This window comes from Ictalurus furcatus, chromosome 10 (assembly GCF_023375685.1).
Source record: "Ictalurus furcatus strain D&B chromosome 10, Billie_1.0, whole genome shotgun sequence".
NCBI lineage: Eukaryota > Metazoa > Chordata > Actinopteri > Siluriformes > Ictaluridae > Ictalurus > Ictalurus furcatus.
The window spans coordinates 30,251,008-30,266,007 of NC_071264.1; the positions used below are offsets into that span (position 1 = coordinate 30,251,008).

General features: G+C 45.6%; 1 protein-coding gene across 12 annotated transcripts in view; it reads left to right on the plus strand.

The window, feature by feature from the left end:
* Nucleotides 1–15,000, plus strand: part of sox6 (SRY-box transcription factor 6) — a 194,225-nt gene that overhangs the window by 62,813 nt on the left and 116,412 nt on the right. For 9 of the 12 annotated variants that reach the window (XM_053634385.1, XM_053634392.1, XM_053634386.1 and 6 more), the window contains 2 exons: nucleotides 3,912–4,158; nucleotides 7,325–7,535. In XM_053634385.1, the coding sequence (XP_053490360.1) occupies nucleotides 3,912–4,158; nucleotides 7,325–7,535 (458 nt within the window). The remainder of the gene's footprint in view (nucleotides 1–3,911; nucleotides 4,159–7,324; nucleotides 7,536–15,000) is intronic. The other 3 variants (XM_053634387.1, XM_053634391.1, XM_053634384.1) reach the window with 1 other exon arrangement.

Consider the following 15,000-nt stretch of genomic DNA (forward strand, 5'->3'; position numbering starts at 1 on the left):
ACACATGTTACGGGAGGATGGAGTCAGCTCCTCTCTCTCTCTCTCTCTCTCTCTCTCTCACACACACACACACACACACACACTCTCATGCCTCAGCGGTTTGACTGATGGCTGGAGACTGGAGGAAAAGTGCCTAAGAGACTGAATATTTTAGAGGTAAAATAATACCACTTGATTTAGTGTGTAATACAAAAGAAGTGCTTTGTTTCACTTGCAATCCGCTGAAGAAACGCCGGGTGCTTTGGATCCATGAATAAAAAATGGTGGCAGAATCGCTTGCTGTGCTCTTTCTTCTTTCTTTCCTCGTGTTACTAAACTTTTCTCTGAATTCTGAATTTTTCCCTTTTTCATTTTTTTTTTTATAGAAAGAAAACCGGCTTTATTATAGCTGATTAAAAGTAAGGATTTTGTGTCGTTTAAGAAACCGGGAGCGATCACAGGTTGAGGTTGAGGTTGAGGTTCAGGTCTCCGCCTCCTCCATCTCCGCCTCCTCCTCGCTGTCCATGTTAACGGACACGCCCCATGTTTACACAGCTGTTATGGTGTGTTTGATTAAACTTCCACAGCCGTCTATTGTCCGAGTGCGCTCATCACACGACGAGTGCGGATGCGTGCTATCATCACAGAAGCTCGTATTGTTCCGCACTGCGAGCTGCCCTAATTAATGAACTGCATTTAATGATTCATATCGAGAGCGCCGGCCGGTTTAAGTGCTCACTCAAGTGTGTTGTGTGTGTTTTTGCGTGTAAATGGATTTCACATTTTCAAATGAAGTAGTTGTTCTTTTTTCCAGAAGGGGTCAAGAGTTACTTGTAGGCGGGCACAGATAGAGGATAGATAGGCATCAGCGGAAGTAGATGGGGAGCGATGGGTGTTGACAGCAGTAGATGGCCGTAGATTGGATTAGACAGGCATATATAGGGGTAGATGGGTATAGATGGATATAGACGTGGGGTAGATGGGCTTAGACAGAGGTAGATGGTGATAGACAGGCATATATAGGGGTTGATGGGTAAAGATGGATGTAGACGAGGGTTAGACGGTGGTAGATGGGCTTAGACAGAGGTAGATGGTGATAGACAGGCATATATATGGGTAGATGGGTATAGATGGATATAGACGTGGGGTAGATGGGCTTAGACAGAGGTAGATGGTGATAGACAGGCATATATAGGGGTAGATGGGTAAAGATGGATGTAGACGAGGGTTAGACGGTGGTAGATGGGATTAGACCGAGGTAGATGGTGATAGACAGGCATATATAGGGGTAGATGGGTAAAGATGGATGTAGACGAGGGTTAGACGGTGGTAGATGGGATTAGACCGAGGTAGATGGTGATAGACAGGCATATATAGGGGTAGATGGGTAAAGATGGATGTAGACGAGGGTTAGACGGTGGTAGATGGGATTAGACCGAGGTAGATGGTGATAGACAGGCATAAATAGGGGTTGATGGGTAAAGATGGATGTAGACGAGGGTTAGACGGTGGTAGATGGGCTTAGACAGAGGTAGATGGTGATAGACAGGCATATATATGGGTAGATGGGTATAGATGGATAAAGACATGGGGTAGATGGGCTTAGACAGTGGTAGATGGTGATAGACAGGCATATACAGGGGTAGTTGCGTAAAGATGGATGTAGACGAGGGTTAGGTGGTGATAGATGAACTTAGACAGAGGTAGATGGTGATAGACAGGCATATACAGGGGTAGATGGGTATAGATGGGCTTAGACAGTGGTAGATGGTGATAGACAGGCATATACAGGGGTAGTTGCGTAAAGATGGATGTAGACGAGGGTTAGGTGGTGATAGATGGACTTAGACAGAGGTAGATGGTGATAGACAGGCATATACAGGGGTAGATGGGTATAGATGGATATAGACCAGGGGTAGATGGAGGTAGATGGGATTGGACAGAGGTATATGATGGTTGACAAGCACATACAGTATTAAAAGGGGTACAGGCTAGGGATAGAGGGTAGAAATGGGATTAGGGTAGGAATGGGGTACATAGGGTAGACAACTGGCAGATTGGGTAGACAGGGTTAAACAGGAGCTAGATGCGGGGGTATACAGGGTAGACAATGGGGAGATGGAAGTAGACAAGGGATAGACGGGTGTAGAAGGGGGTATAGGGTTGATAGATGGGGGTACAGTGGGGTTAACAGGTAAACAAAGATAGATGGGGATAGACAAGATGTAGACACCAGTAAAACGGGAGGAGAGGAGGCAGTAGACTTGGTAAACAGAGGTAAATGGGGGTAGATGAGTGGCAGAAACAGAGGTATCTGGGGGTAGACTAGAATAAATGGGGAATAGATAGAGGTAGATGGGATAGACAAAGGTAGATGAGTGGTAGATGGCAGAAAATGGGGTAGACAGGGTTTGATGGGGTAGGTGGGTGACAGATGGCAGTAAATAGAGGTAGACGGGGTAGACTAGAGTGGATGGGGAATAGATAGAGGTAGATGGGGTAGACGAGGGTAGATGAGTGGTAGATGGCAGTGGATGGGGTAAACAGAGGTAGATAGGGGATAGACTAGAGTAGATGGGGAATAGATAGAGGTACATGGGGTAGATGAGGGTAGGTGGACAAACGCAGGAACAGATTAACTTCGCCGTGTCCGTCTCATTTGTTTTCATCCCCCTGATGGACTCCATGCTGTAAAACTTGGCAGAGCTGGGAGATAGAGTTCTGGAGGCACCTTGGGCTGCCTTCATTACCCAGCCTGCCTCGGTTTCATCTCCCAGCAGGCAAAAAGAAGACATTAGCGCACAGTGGAGGGAACCTTGACCTCTAATTCCCATGCCCTCTGGTTCCGATGCCAACTCGACCAGTAGTTTTTTTTTTTAATTTCACTTCAACTCTCCAAGTCTTGCTCACTTCATAGTGCAGTGTAGCCCTCCCCTGGCTAATAGTTAGCAGTGTGTGTAGAGTCCTGAGGTGCTGTTTAATTGCTGGATATCCAGCATAGATAAACCGCACAGAGCAGACGCAGGGAAAAGGGGATTAGGAGTAAACACGTGCTGGCTGCTTCTCAGCACTTCAGATCAGTAGGAAAGCCTTATGATACAGTTATTTATACCAAGAGCTTAATTAGATTAGCACCCTCCGTATTAATTTCCCCCATTGTACAGAACAGCGTGTGTGCGGCTGTGTATTAATTGTCGGGGAGCTCGAAGCGCTCACAGACAAGTGGCGCTCGCAAAATTTAAAGCAAATCTTTTTTTTTTTTTTTTAATTCCCCTTCTCTCGTACCTGGCGCATGAGCAGCATGACTGACTTTTCTGTCGATCATTAATTTGAGTAATTTGTGTTAATTATTTGTGTGCGAGTGAAATAGTGCAGTAGTAAAAGCTTTGGTAATGTGTAGAGGATGAAAATGAAGTTAATTTGCGAAAAACAGCGCAGCTGGAATTTTGACGTCTAGCACGATGAGTTGTTGAGACCAGTTAATTAACTGGTTGTGTGAAGTAAATTTCGCTTCGCCAAGCTCGTGATTTATGCTTACGAAAGAGGAAAAAGCTACAAATAACAACGTTATAGGTGTCTCCTGTAATATGAACCATGTATTTGGATGTTTATTGACTCGTTATTATGTACGGACTAAAAGAAATCCAGCTTTCGTTCCTCTCTGAGCCCGTTTTATAGCACGGTAACCTTCCTAGCGTGTTAATCAGAGGATCGAGCCCGCCCTAAGAAGTTCCTGGGCTGTTTACATTAAATAAAGCGTTAAAAAGAAAGCGGCATTCAGTTCCAGGGCTTGTGAGAGGATCTTTGCAAAGCTCGAGAACAGGTTCAGGTTACGGTGTAAAAATATGAAAATAATGAGTACATTGAAGTTGGAAGTTCTGTGCTGTCTGGCCTTCCTTCTCATCTCGCTCTTGTTTCTCTCCGTGTCTTAGCAGAATCATGTCTTCCAAACAAGCCACCTCTCCGTTTGCCTCGGGCGCGGACGTCGGTGAGGACGGAGTGGGTCAGGAGCGCCTGGTTTGGGAGAAGGACGAAGGCATGGAGCCGCTGGCAGCACCGCAGCTGCCGATTCACAACCTGCTGCATGGCAAGATGCACGGCGAGGAACTGCCACCCGTCAGCAGCAGCGTGCCGCCTGAATCCGACTGGGACAGCCTGGTGTCGGCCCAGCAGCGCATGGTGAGAAACATACACACACACACACACACACACATCCCCGGTTCCACGAAGTGAGTACGGAGATTAGCACAGGCCATTTACACTCGTAAGACTTGGCAATGTTCTTAGTAAACGAGTGATGGATGAAATATGGGGTTTGTGCTTGGGTTTCATGGCGTGTTCTGTAGGGCCGAGGTTCTGTTCCATCGACCCGGTTATTTACAGAATAAATCACTCAGTGTGGTGCTATTACAGTAAAAATAATGAAGCGGAGTTACTGTTACCACCCTGATATTGATAATTGTTTCAATTAAATAGCGGCGCATGGTCATTTCGATCAGTTTATAGTCGTATTAAATGTTATGTGCAACAAGTTAATTCCTGTTCTCGCGTACGTTATAGCAGCTGTAAACAGCCACAGCTTATCACGTTACAGAGAAGTCCTGAACGCTAGTTCTGATTTGACAGGCGACATGACAGCTAGCTTGTCCTGATTGGCCAGATGTTCCACATCATGTGTTGTTTCTCCTTGTTGTTTCAGCCTGCTCATGCTGGAGAGATATTAAAATATCAGCAAAAACTGTGACTGACTGCAAAAATCTCTTACTGCACCTTTAATTCACTCCGATACACTCTCAGAACATAACGGCTGGAATAGAAATATTAATAGACTCAAAAGCTTCCGACTCGTTTTGTCCCAAACGTGAGGGCCAGTGCTCCTCCAGCGTCACGGCTGATAAACGGCGTTAATTTTAGCGACGCACGGCGCTGTGTAGTCTCACGCGTCCTCTAAACACTGCGTCCCAGCTGAGGCGGATTTTCGTCCCAAGGACGCAGCACGAGCGTAACGGTTTGTCCCTCTGGAGACTTCTGGAAAGAAGACTTTCGCCAAATGTTCGGCTTTGAAGTCTAAAGCCGCCCGCAAGTGACTTCGAGATCCCTCGCGGAGCGAAAAAGTCGCAGAGAGCGAAGTATTGAATTACATTTCACGTCAGAGCGATTTTATGAATCTATAAATAGGGAGACAATGAGAGAGAGAGTGGGAGTAGGAGTCCTTGAGTGTGTGTGTGTGTGTGTGTGTGTGTGTGTGTGTGTGTGTGGACTCGGTCTCTATGGCTTCTCTCTATTGGACACAGGCACTTGAAGAGCCTCTGACAGGCCCTCATTGTTTACTGCTTATAAAAGGAAATTTGTCTCCTCCTCTCTTACTGCTGACCCAAAATCCCCTTAATCCGGAACAGAACACAACCAAAGAACTGACCCAGAACTAAACAGAACCGGAGCGCCGACATTTTCCAATTATTTTCCTATAACAGTGAGTCTCCAAGTGTATTATCCGTCTTACACCACAGGTATTTGCCCGCGGTGCAGTTTTTACTTAGTAAAGAACGATGCGTCCGATCATTCAGTGGTTACACCGCAGCGCTGTTGAATTCTGGATTCTGATTGGTCAGAAGGTGTTGATTCATTTTCCATAATAGCAGCTCTGACCGCAGTGACGGTAGTTCGAATACGTTATCGTTTCTATAGTAACAGCTCATTCGCAGGGACTTTAATGGGTCCATACCATTTATGGAAGGTGTCCATAACACCAGCGACAAGCTATGTTTTATTTTAGGTTTTTTTTTTGGTCTAATTAACTTCAAGATAGAGAGAAAAGAAAGAGGTGTTTTTTCCCTTTCTTTCAAATTACATTCATATAAGAGGAATAAAACACTTCATGACATGCTGTTATAGGGAAATAACAGTAACTCTGCTTCATCACACCACACACAGTGGTTTATTTCTGGGTGGTCTCTCCTCCTCCTCCTCCTCCTCTCTCTCTCTCTCTCTCTCTCTTTCTCTTATGTAAATGCAGTGTGTTGCTCAGGTGCTCGATATTACAGCGTGTGTAATTGGATTAACGAGAGCTTTTGTGTGATTGGTGTAATTAGGAAAAGCATTATAAAGATATAAAGAATTTCTCCTCCGTCTTCTCAGACTCAAGCCGATTCTCTCTTCATATGACGAGGGGGAAATTAATTGTGCTCATTTGATCTTTGAGAGTGTTTTTCATTTGCAAATCATGGATTAAATTGTTTTATTTATTTATTTATTTATTTTTACAGCAGGCTGGAGGGTAGTTTAGGAGAGTTGTTGTAGTGAGAGTTTTGTGACAGGGACAGGTGTTGTGTTGTGAAAGAGAACTCGACAGGATGGTGGAGAGCGTGAACGGGAGTTTAAAAAAACAAAAAACGAGAAGAGAAAGGAGCGTGTATGTAGCGTGTAAAACCTCGTGCCAGGCGATCGCTCTGAATTATCTGCTGCATAATCTCCCCGCCCTCTTGCCCCCGTGCCCTCTTGCCCTGTTGTCCGTCTGTGCCCGGGGCACCACGCTGCACAGAGACCGGCTGCTCCGCATGCACATCTGCTAACCTCTCTGCGCTCTCGGCTCTTCACATTCCTGCATATTTTCAGGGATTAAGCAGCGCCGTATACAGTACGATGGAGCAATCCCGTGCTCTTCTTGGACCCATCCCAGAATTCCTTCCTCCGAGTTCCTCTACCCCTCATCAATCACGAGCTGCCAGCGTTTCACAATGCCATTCCAGGAGGAGCTGGAACAGGCTGCTTTAGTTTTATTAGTGCACGCTAAGTACTTTTTAAAAAAAAAAAAGAAAAAAGTTTTTATCTCGCGTCATGTTTTTAATCTCAGACGAGTGTGATTTTAGACCGACGCAAGGATTCTAACGTTCTAACGCTTTACATATTGAGAAAGTGTTTTGTGAGTGTTGGGATCTCAGACAACAGCTCAGTTAACCACTAAACCACGCGCAGGTGGGATCGCAAAACAACAGCAGCTCCAGACAGGGCCGAGATTTACGAGCGCCCGCAGGGTTCAGCGCAAAAGCAGCCAGCGGCTGGAGGGACCGGCGAATTGCTCGGTGCTCCGACTCCGACTCCAACAACACGTGATAGCATGGAATTGCAGTGGCGCAGGGTAGAAAGAAAGAAAAACGCGTTATCGTTAAATGTAAGATCTTTAACGGTTCTCTGATCATCTTGCGGCACGCTGACATTTCGACAATCCACAGATCGTTGCCTTTCCACTTCCCCCCTGTGGCATCTGGGAAAACACTCAGAAAAAGATTTGAGGCCTAAACAATCTCCTCTCCCCTCTCTTTGCTCTTTGTTTTTTCTCCTTTAGGAGTCAGACAGCAATAAAGTATGTTCCCTCTACTCCTTCCGGAATAACTCTACCTCTCCGCACAAGCCGGAGGAGGGGGCACGGGAGCGAGGTGACCTGCTGGGAGCCTCCGCCTTCGGAACGCCGGAGCGCCGCAAAGGGAGCCTGGCCGACGTGGTGGACACGCTGAAGCAGAAGAAGCTGGAGGAGATGACGAAGACAGAGCAAGATGGTATGGGAGGCCTCAACATGTGTGTGTGTGTGTGTGTGTGTGTGTGTGTGTGAGAGAGAGAGAGAGAGAGAGTGTAAGTGCATGCATGTGGACATCTGTGTTTGTACATGTTCATGCACAAGTGCCTTATTCATGGCTTTAGCAAGAGCCCACAAGCTGTGCTTAGACGGCTTCAGGCATATATCAGTGTCCTTTTCTCTTACTGCGTCTATATTCTCATTTTCATAAACACTCCATCTTCTCCACACACACACACACACACACACACACACACACACACTCAAACCTGGGAGGACTGACGTGGCCATGTTTCCAGTTTGTTCTGAACGGGCTCCAGTGTGACAAAGAGTGGGTGGCACTACACCTCGGGCTTAAGTGTGGTCCTCGCGCCGCTCCAAGCCAAACTCTCAGTCCGTAAAACACACGCCAGCGACCCGACGCCAGGAACATTACCTTTTTTATTCTTCAGCACAGACGACAGCATTCATTCCGCAAAATTCAACTCGCCCGCTAACCGAAATAAGTCCCCCGTACGCTCGGTGCGGAATTCTCTTCGCCCCCTTATGCGCAGTCGGCGCAGGAGATTTTGTTTGATTTCAAATGAACTGTTTGCATAGGAGATACTTACATGTGTAATTTACACTATCAGTATCATACATTGCTAAATATACTGAATATATATCATTATAATTCACAACTTAAAAACGTATGAAGATTTTCTCTACAACGTTACTCTGTTAGGTAAAACGTGAGAGGCTGTGAATATGCATGAATAAGCAAATTAGGGAACGCCCCTACTAACATCACCATCTATAGCATGAAAGCAGGGGCGTAGTTCCTCTAGCAATTACAAACTCCCCCACATCCCCCACAACTCCCCTCCCCCATAACCCTCGCAACCCACCCCAACCCCCCCAATATTTATACCATGATCAGCTGAAACATATACAGAAGTGATTTATTTTATAACATTATTGGGGTTCTGACTCGATTGATGTCTGCGTTTCATGCATGAAAAGGATAAATGTTTTGTTTAAATCGACATTTTCACCGTGATTGATTGTGATTAAGAACAGCAGGAAAACATGTCAGAAATTATATTACCATAACAACAACAACAACAACAACAATAATTTTATACATATTTATCACTAATTGCCATGCACGGCCTATTGCTAAAAAGTTTTTGCATTCCACATTGTCGTTTTAAGAAACTACGTTAAAAAAAACTAAGCAAAAAACAAAAATAGACCATCCGAGGATTAGCTGTACACCTTTACCCTGATTATAATGTCAGGGGCTATGAATATGCAAGAATATGCAAATTATAAAACGCCCACTTTCCTCCTGTCATGTTTAATAGTCTAACATCTACTACTGATACACAGGAGAGAGAGAGTTTTGATTTATATCATCATTTTCTCTGTTGTGATTAATTTAATATTAGGCTAACGTGACAGAAATGACATTAACATGACAACAACAACAACAACAACAACAGTTTTGATAAAAATTCATCTCTAATGCTAGCTAAATTAATATGCATGGTTTAATAGTGCAAGTTTCCATGCGTCATGTTGTACACATTATTTATCCTCTAATAAACTACACAGGAGATATTAAAGTGTCCCATACATGATGTTTATTTAGTGATTTATTATTATTATTATTATTTTATTTTATTTTTTTTACATTTTACTGCCGTATTTGTACGAATAAGAAAGTCTATCTCAGACTCTACTGCAGGCACAGTTTAAAAAATATATATATATATATATATTTATTATTATTATTATTATTTCAGTTCCCAGCATTAGAAGCTAAACCAACATGTTGCTCGGGAGCCAGGAGGATGTCAGGAAAAACAAATATTAAGAATAGTTGCTTTAATAGTGCCTCTACACTTAATTAGAACTATGTAAGACTGAATATAACCAAACATAACACACACACACACACACACACACACACACACACACACACACACTACAAGGCTTCTCCCAAGAGGCACCCTCGACTCATTGGAGCGTCTGGGGAACACTTCATCACATGAATAAATTAGACCTTAATTCAAATAAAAATCATTTTTCTTCTCTAACTTTTCACCCTGTTTTCTTCCCTTCGTCTAAAAATTGGTAATAATTTATTCGTAGTTGCCGGTGGCCTCGTGCAGTCTGGCAAAGGTCAAAAAAATACTTTTCCCCGCCCGTTTTAATAAACAGCGTCGGCGTACGGCTGCCGGTTATTCCCCGACTTGTCATGTTCTCATTGGGAACTGATTTGCGAGAAGACGACGGGTCATAAAGATTCATTCCTTCGCGTGCCGTCATTATCGTGAACGACGATCCGATTTAGAAAACAGAAGAGCATTATTACCGAGTCTACGATACACACGAGTAAATGACACGCGTATCGTTTATGCATGGCGAGTCCTTCCCCCCGCAGTTTTGTAGGCTCGTCGATGCGATTTCCCCCGGCTCGTGTCCGTGATTAACCGCGATCAACTGGAAGTCCTCGGCACTATAAAGGTCTCGTCTCATCACGCACATTAGCTCCCGCTCTCGTTTTTAATGCCGCTACGGCCTTATGCTAATGAGTCCCAGCTGGTGCGGCCGGTTCTCGAAGAAATCTAAGCGGTCAAGTGCGGCTTGTGATCCTGAAGGCCGTATGTTTGGTGCGCCGAGGAGAGGGTGCTTCAGCTTGTAGTGTACAGCTGTGCTAATCTGGACGTAATGGAGACGGAGACGGACGTGGCCTCGAGCCGTGATCGCTCGCGTCGTGTGAAAATAAACTCCAAGGGACGAGTTCCTGGACTTGTGCGAGACGAGAGGTTTCACGAATGCTTGGGGCGTTGGTGTTGAACTGTTAGAGCCAAGAGGTTCAGTGACCTTAAGGTTGGCTGAGTGAAGCTTCCTGAGTGCTCTGATTGCTTGTCGTGGCTGTAAATTACTGGGGACCGGTAGCTAATTTTTCTCTAGTGTTCTAGGCAGCTGGGCGTGCATGAATTAACCCTTTTATTGTGACTCCAAAAGTAGTCATTGTCTCTGCGTCATAACTGATAGGCCAGGCTAAAAGGCTAAAAAACATCGCTAAGCTTAGAGCCAGATGACGCTGAGGCATGGAGAACAACTGTTGCAGCTTTGTCTTCAGGACTAAATTCGAACCATCTGTCTGCTCATTGTAACTCGCTGTAATTTGCTTCCTCTCATGTCCTGTTCAGGAGGTCACGCAGCCTTGGAACACGTCCGGATCTTAATAGCGTCCTGTTTGTGATGTCCGAATAAATATCACGTTATCATTAAGTACCATTTAAGGTGGTGCAGTTGGTCGATACGACATTACTTCGCTTCTCTTTCTCTCTCCCGCACACACACTTAATTAAATGTGTACGGCGAGCCCGAGAGTCGACCGCTCTCAAATTCAATCAGGTCTATTAGAACCGGACGGCGAGGAAGTCGGCCCTTGGATTGTCATCTCGCCGCTGCCTTCTGTGAACCCGGCCGGTCCCGTGACCAATCGGCTCCATCCCTCGTTCACTCCCTCCCCGCCACCACCTCTTTTTTCTCCATCCTGCCGTCCCTGCACTCGTCTAACAGGTCCTTAAAGTGCTTTAAGTGCTTGTGACCGCTCTAATGAATGAAAATGTCCTCCCCAGGCCCGGAGGACTGCATTAAGCTGAATAGTCACCTTCACTGTAAAAGCTCCTCCAGGGCCAGTCGGGCCTAACGATTGTGTCTGGCGCTTATTTACCGGCTATTGTAAAATGCATTATTTATGGAGAACTCTCTAGACAACACTTGTCAAAGAGTTAAAAATGTCAAGCGTAAGTAGGGAAAGAAAACAGAGAGGGTGGGGGGTGGGGGAGGAGGAAGGGGTGGGGTTGGTTAGAGGAAATAAACTAACATGTAGGGAAGAAAAAAAAATTAACATCCATTACAGATTGAAGGTGACCTTGAGCAGGGTTCATAAGCAGTTTAAGGTAGCTTTATGTAATGCACTGATTTAATAATCAATACGATTTAACGCTGATATATTGTGTGTGTGTGTGTGTGTATATATATATAGATAGATAGATAGATATAATATATATGCACCCTGTTCTTCTCAGCACTTCTGTTTCGGAGTCTGTAAACTCTTTTGTTTTCTGTTTATACAGGTAACTCCAGCCTCGAATGGAACTGATTATATTTCCGAATAATTTTTATTGAGAACATTAAGTGGCAAGCTCAGACACAGCTCCCATTCTCTGTCTCTCCGTGCTTGCTCAACACAATGCCACTGTGGGGGTTTTTTTTCTCTTTTTGTGTCAGAACAGCCATGCCTCATTGGCTCTGAAACGCCAGCGGAATTTCTGACAAAGCACTCGAGCCATGCAGTTTTTAATTTTTCCAGTCCCGCAGTACAGTAGTCTGGATGGCAGCGAGAATCTCGGAGAGTCAGACTGGGTCTAGTTAAGGAAGCCTGCAGCTTTTCCTAGTCTGGGCATCGGAGAGCATTTGTCTCTGCCAACTTAGTCAGCAGTCTTGTTCTGGCAGGATCGCCTGCCCGTGGCTCCTGGTAAAAGCTCGTTAGCTGCTAATCCGGTGCTTACAGCCGTGCTTGTGCGAACACCAGGGTTACACGTTTCAAATGGTACACGGCGGAGGTTCACACTGAGGCAGAGGGCGGCGAGGCGGTCCTTTCTGGTGCAGAAGACTTAGAAATATATCAAATGTGCACTGTTGCAAAGCACTGACACTGGACGCTCCTTCCATAAACATTAACATCTTTTTTTCATCCCTTCATTCCATCATCTGTTACTATGGAAACAACAAGGCCATTAGAGTGAGCGCCTTAATATATACCTGTGATTTGCATCTGCACTAGAGAAAATGAATCACCTTCGGACCAATCAGATTCCAGAATTCAGTTTCGTTTGCGGTGTGAATGAAATTAAGACAGATAAAGCCTTGTTTTATTATGTGCCCTGAAATACTGTCCCAGTCTGGGAGGACGAGATCCCTCGCGTCAGCATTCTTTGGCAGTTGTTTGGGCCGGCATTCTCCTCTCGCTTTTTTTTTTTTTGGCCGTAAAGTGAAAGGACAGGGTCGCGTCCCACTTTTAGCGTGTGTGGGAAAATAATGCCAAGTGTATTTCAGAGGCAACAGGTGGAGACTGGCGGCCCTGTCGAGGAGCGAGTGAATTACGCCACCCCGGGTGACCCATGTGACAGGAGGAACAGTTGCTACTGTGGCCTGGGTGAACGTTTTGTCTGTGCGCGGTAACCCTAGCTCCTCCGAGGGGGTGCACGGAAGACGATGGGGAGATGCTGGAGAATAGAGAAACGGACGCTCTCTGTACACCTGGAGCTTTGTGTATTGAGTCAAACATAATGAGTTTAGCAGGAAGGAGGGAGTTCTGCGCAGTCGATGCGGCCCACACAAGGCCGACACTCTGGGGTGCGGGGGATATTTGCAGTAACCCCCCCGCTGGAGCTCGGCTAATTCTGAAGCAGGTGAGCTGCAATCGCAGCTGTGTACGTGGGTCTACGTGACCTCTCCTCTCGGGTGCTCCAGTCATCTGGAATACTCCGCTCTACGGGTCCGTCTCGGCTCGGCTCGGCGAGATATCCGTCGTTCGCCGGATGTGAAAAAAGCGTGTACGTGCACTTCGCAGTTTCGTTCATTAGAATGCACAAGGATTCACAGAAATCCCCATATTGATGAAGAAGCCTTAAGAGGAAGCACGTCCATGTCGTGGGTCATGTGATGTAAAGAAGTAGCGCAGAAGACTCACGACTGCTAGTTAATGATCTTTTTTGTTAATAATCCACACTCCTCGCGGGGCACGATTTCAACCAGATCCTCGAGAGATGTGGAGATTGATGGTCTCGGGGCAGAAAGCTGTTTTCCCGTGTGTCATTTAGGTTGCATTTTTATGACCCCTTTGAAAAGGCTTCAGTTGAAATAATGGAGCGGAGGAGTGAGAGCTCTCAGCTCGCCCTCCCTCTCTCTCTCTCTCTCTCCCTCCCTCCTGCCTCCTTGTCATCTGCCTCTGGGTTTATTCCACCTAATTAATAGGAATCTTTGTTGTAATGATCCGTGGCACTGGCCCCCTTGACTCAATGCATATGCAATGAAGTCAAGGCCCCTCTTTAATTCCTTGGCCGGTCGCCGGAGTGAACCTGAATATTTGGAGGCGCTCTTCAAATGCATCTCTCCGTCCACCAGCACTGGCCGAACATCAGTCAACCTCTTTTCCTCTCTCATCTTCTCTCTCTCTGCTTCCTTTAATAGGGTTGGCCCGCTGCTGTCCACCTTTGACTCGCGCTGCTTGTCTGAATAAAAGTGCCGGCATTAGATTAGTGTGTGTGTGTGTGTGTTTGTGTAAGTGCTGGTGTCGATGTACGTTAGTGACAAGGAGTGTTTGAAGGTACGTATCCGTTCAGGAACCTGGCTTGTCACTTTTATTCGACCAAGACCGACAAGACACATGCTGGAATGGCTTGTTAGGCCTCGTCTTGATCAAAAGCCGCTCTCTGGTCTCTGGTCAATGTTTGTGTCAGTCTGTGAAGCAGACAGTAAATAGACTTGTGCTTCTGGTAAAGGAGAAAAGCGTGGACCTGGCAGTTTGTCATGCTGTGAAAAACACAAGCAGTTCTGATGAGAAGAGGCAGCTCTCTCCTTGACACCTGGATCCAGGAAAAAAAAAAAAAAAGATTCGGTCATCCTCTTCCCGCAGTAAGGCTTACGACTCCGAATCCGAATCAGGGAAAGATTGATTCTTTTGGTTCGTTTGCTACTTGGTTTCACACAGCACATAATTAAAATGGATCAAAGGAACACATTTTTCTCTGCTTCGAAATCAGACTAATTGGTTTGAAACATCGTACTATGAGAAGAGGATAAGGGACATTTTTCCCTTTTATTTTAAAAAAAAAAAAAGAAAAAAGAACCAAGTTATCCTCAGTCCAAATCACTTTTGGTTCGTTTGCTATTTGGTTTGGTCTTAAACCGCACATGATCAAACGTCGGAGTTGTCGGAGGTGCGTGTAGAGGTGCGTGCAGAGCTGAAAATGTCCTTGTAAAAAAAAAAACTCTTTCGATCGTTGGTCATAACTACGATGATGGACGGAAGGTAAACAGAGCTTTACCAAGTAAACACAGAAATCCCCAAATCACCCGAAACATCGAGAACACGGCCTGTTTGATTCACTTCCTGCAGGTGAGTCGATTCACTTTATCACTAGGAAGTTAAGTGACGCCGTGTCGATCAGAGTGGGCTTGCTCTAAACTAAGACGGTACCAGGGTTCGATTCTAAAAGCCGCGTATGTGAAGGCGCCGTTACGTCCTGTGGACAGAACCATGAGGCTTTAAATCCCCCCCCCCCTTTGGTAACTCAGCAGGGCCTCCAAACCCAGAATCCCCTGCTCTAAATAGAGCACTTCGCCTTTGCGGATGACAAAAGAGGCAGCTGCTCCTGCCT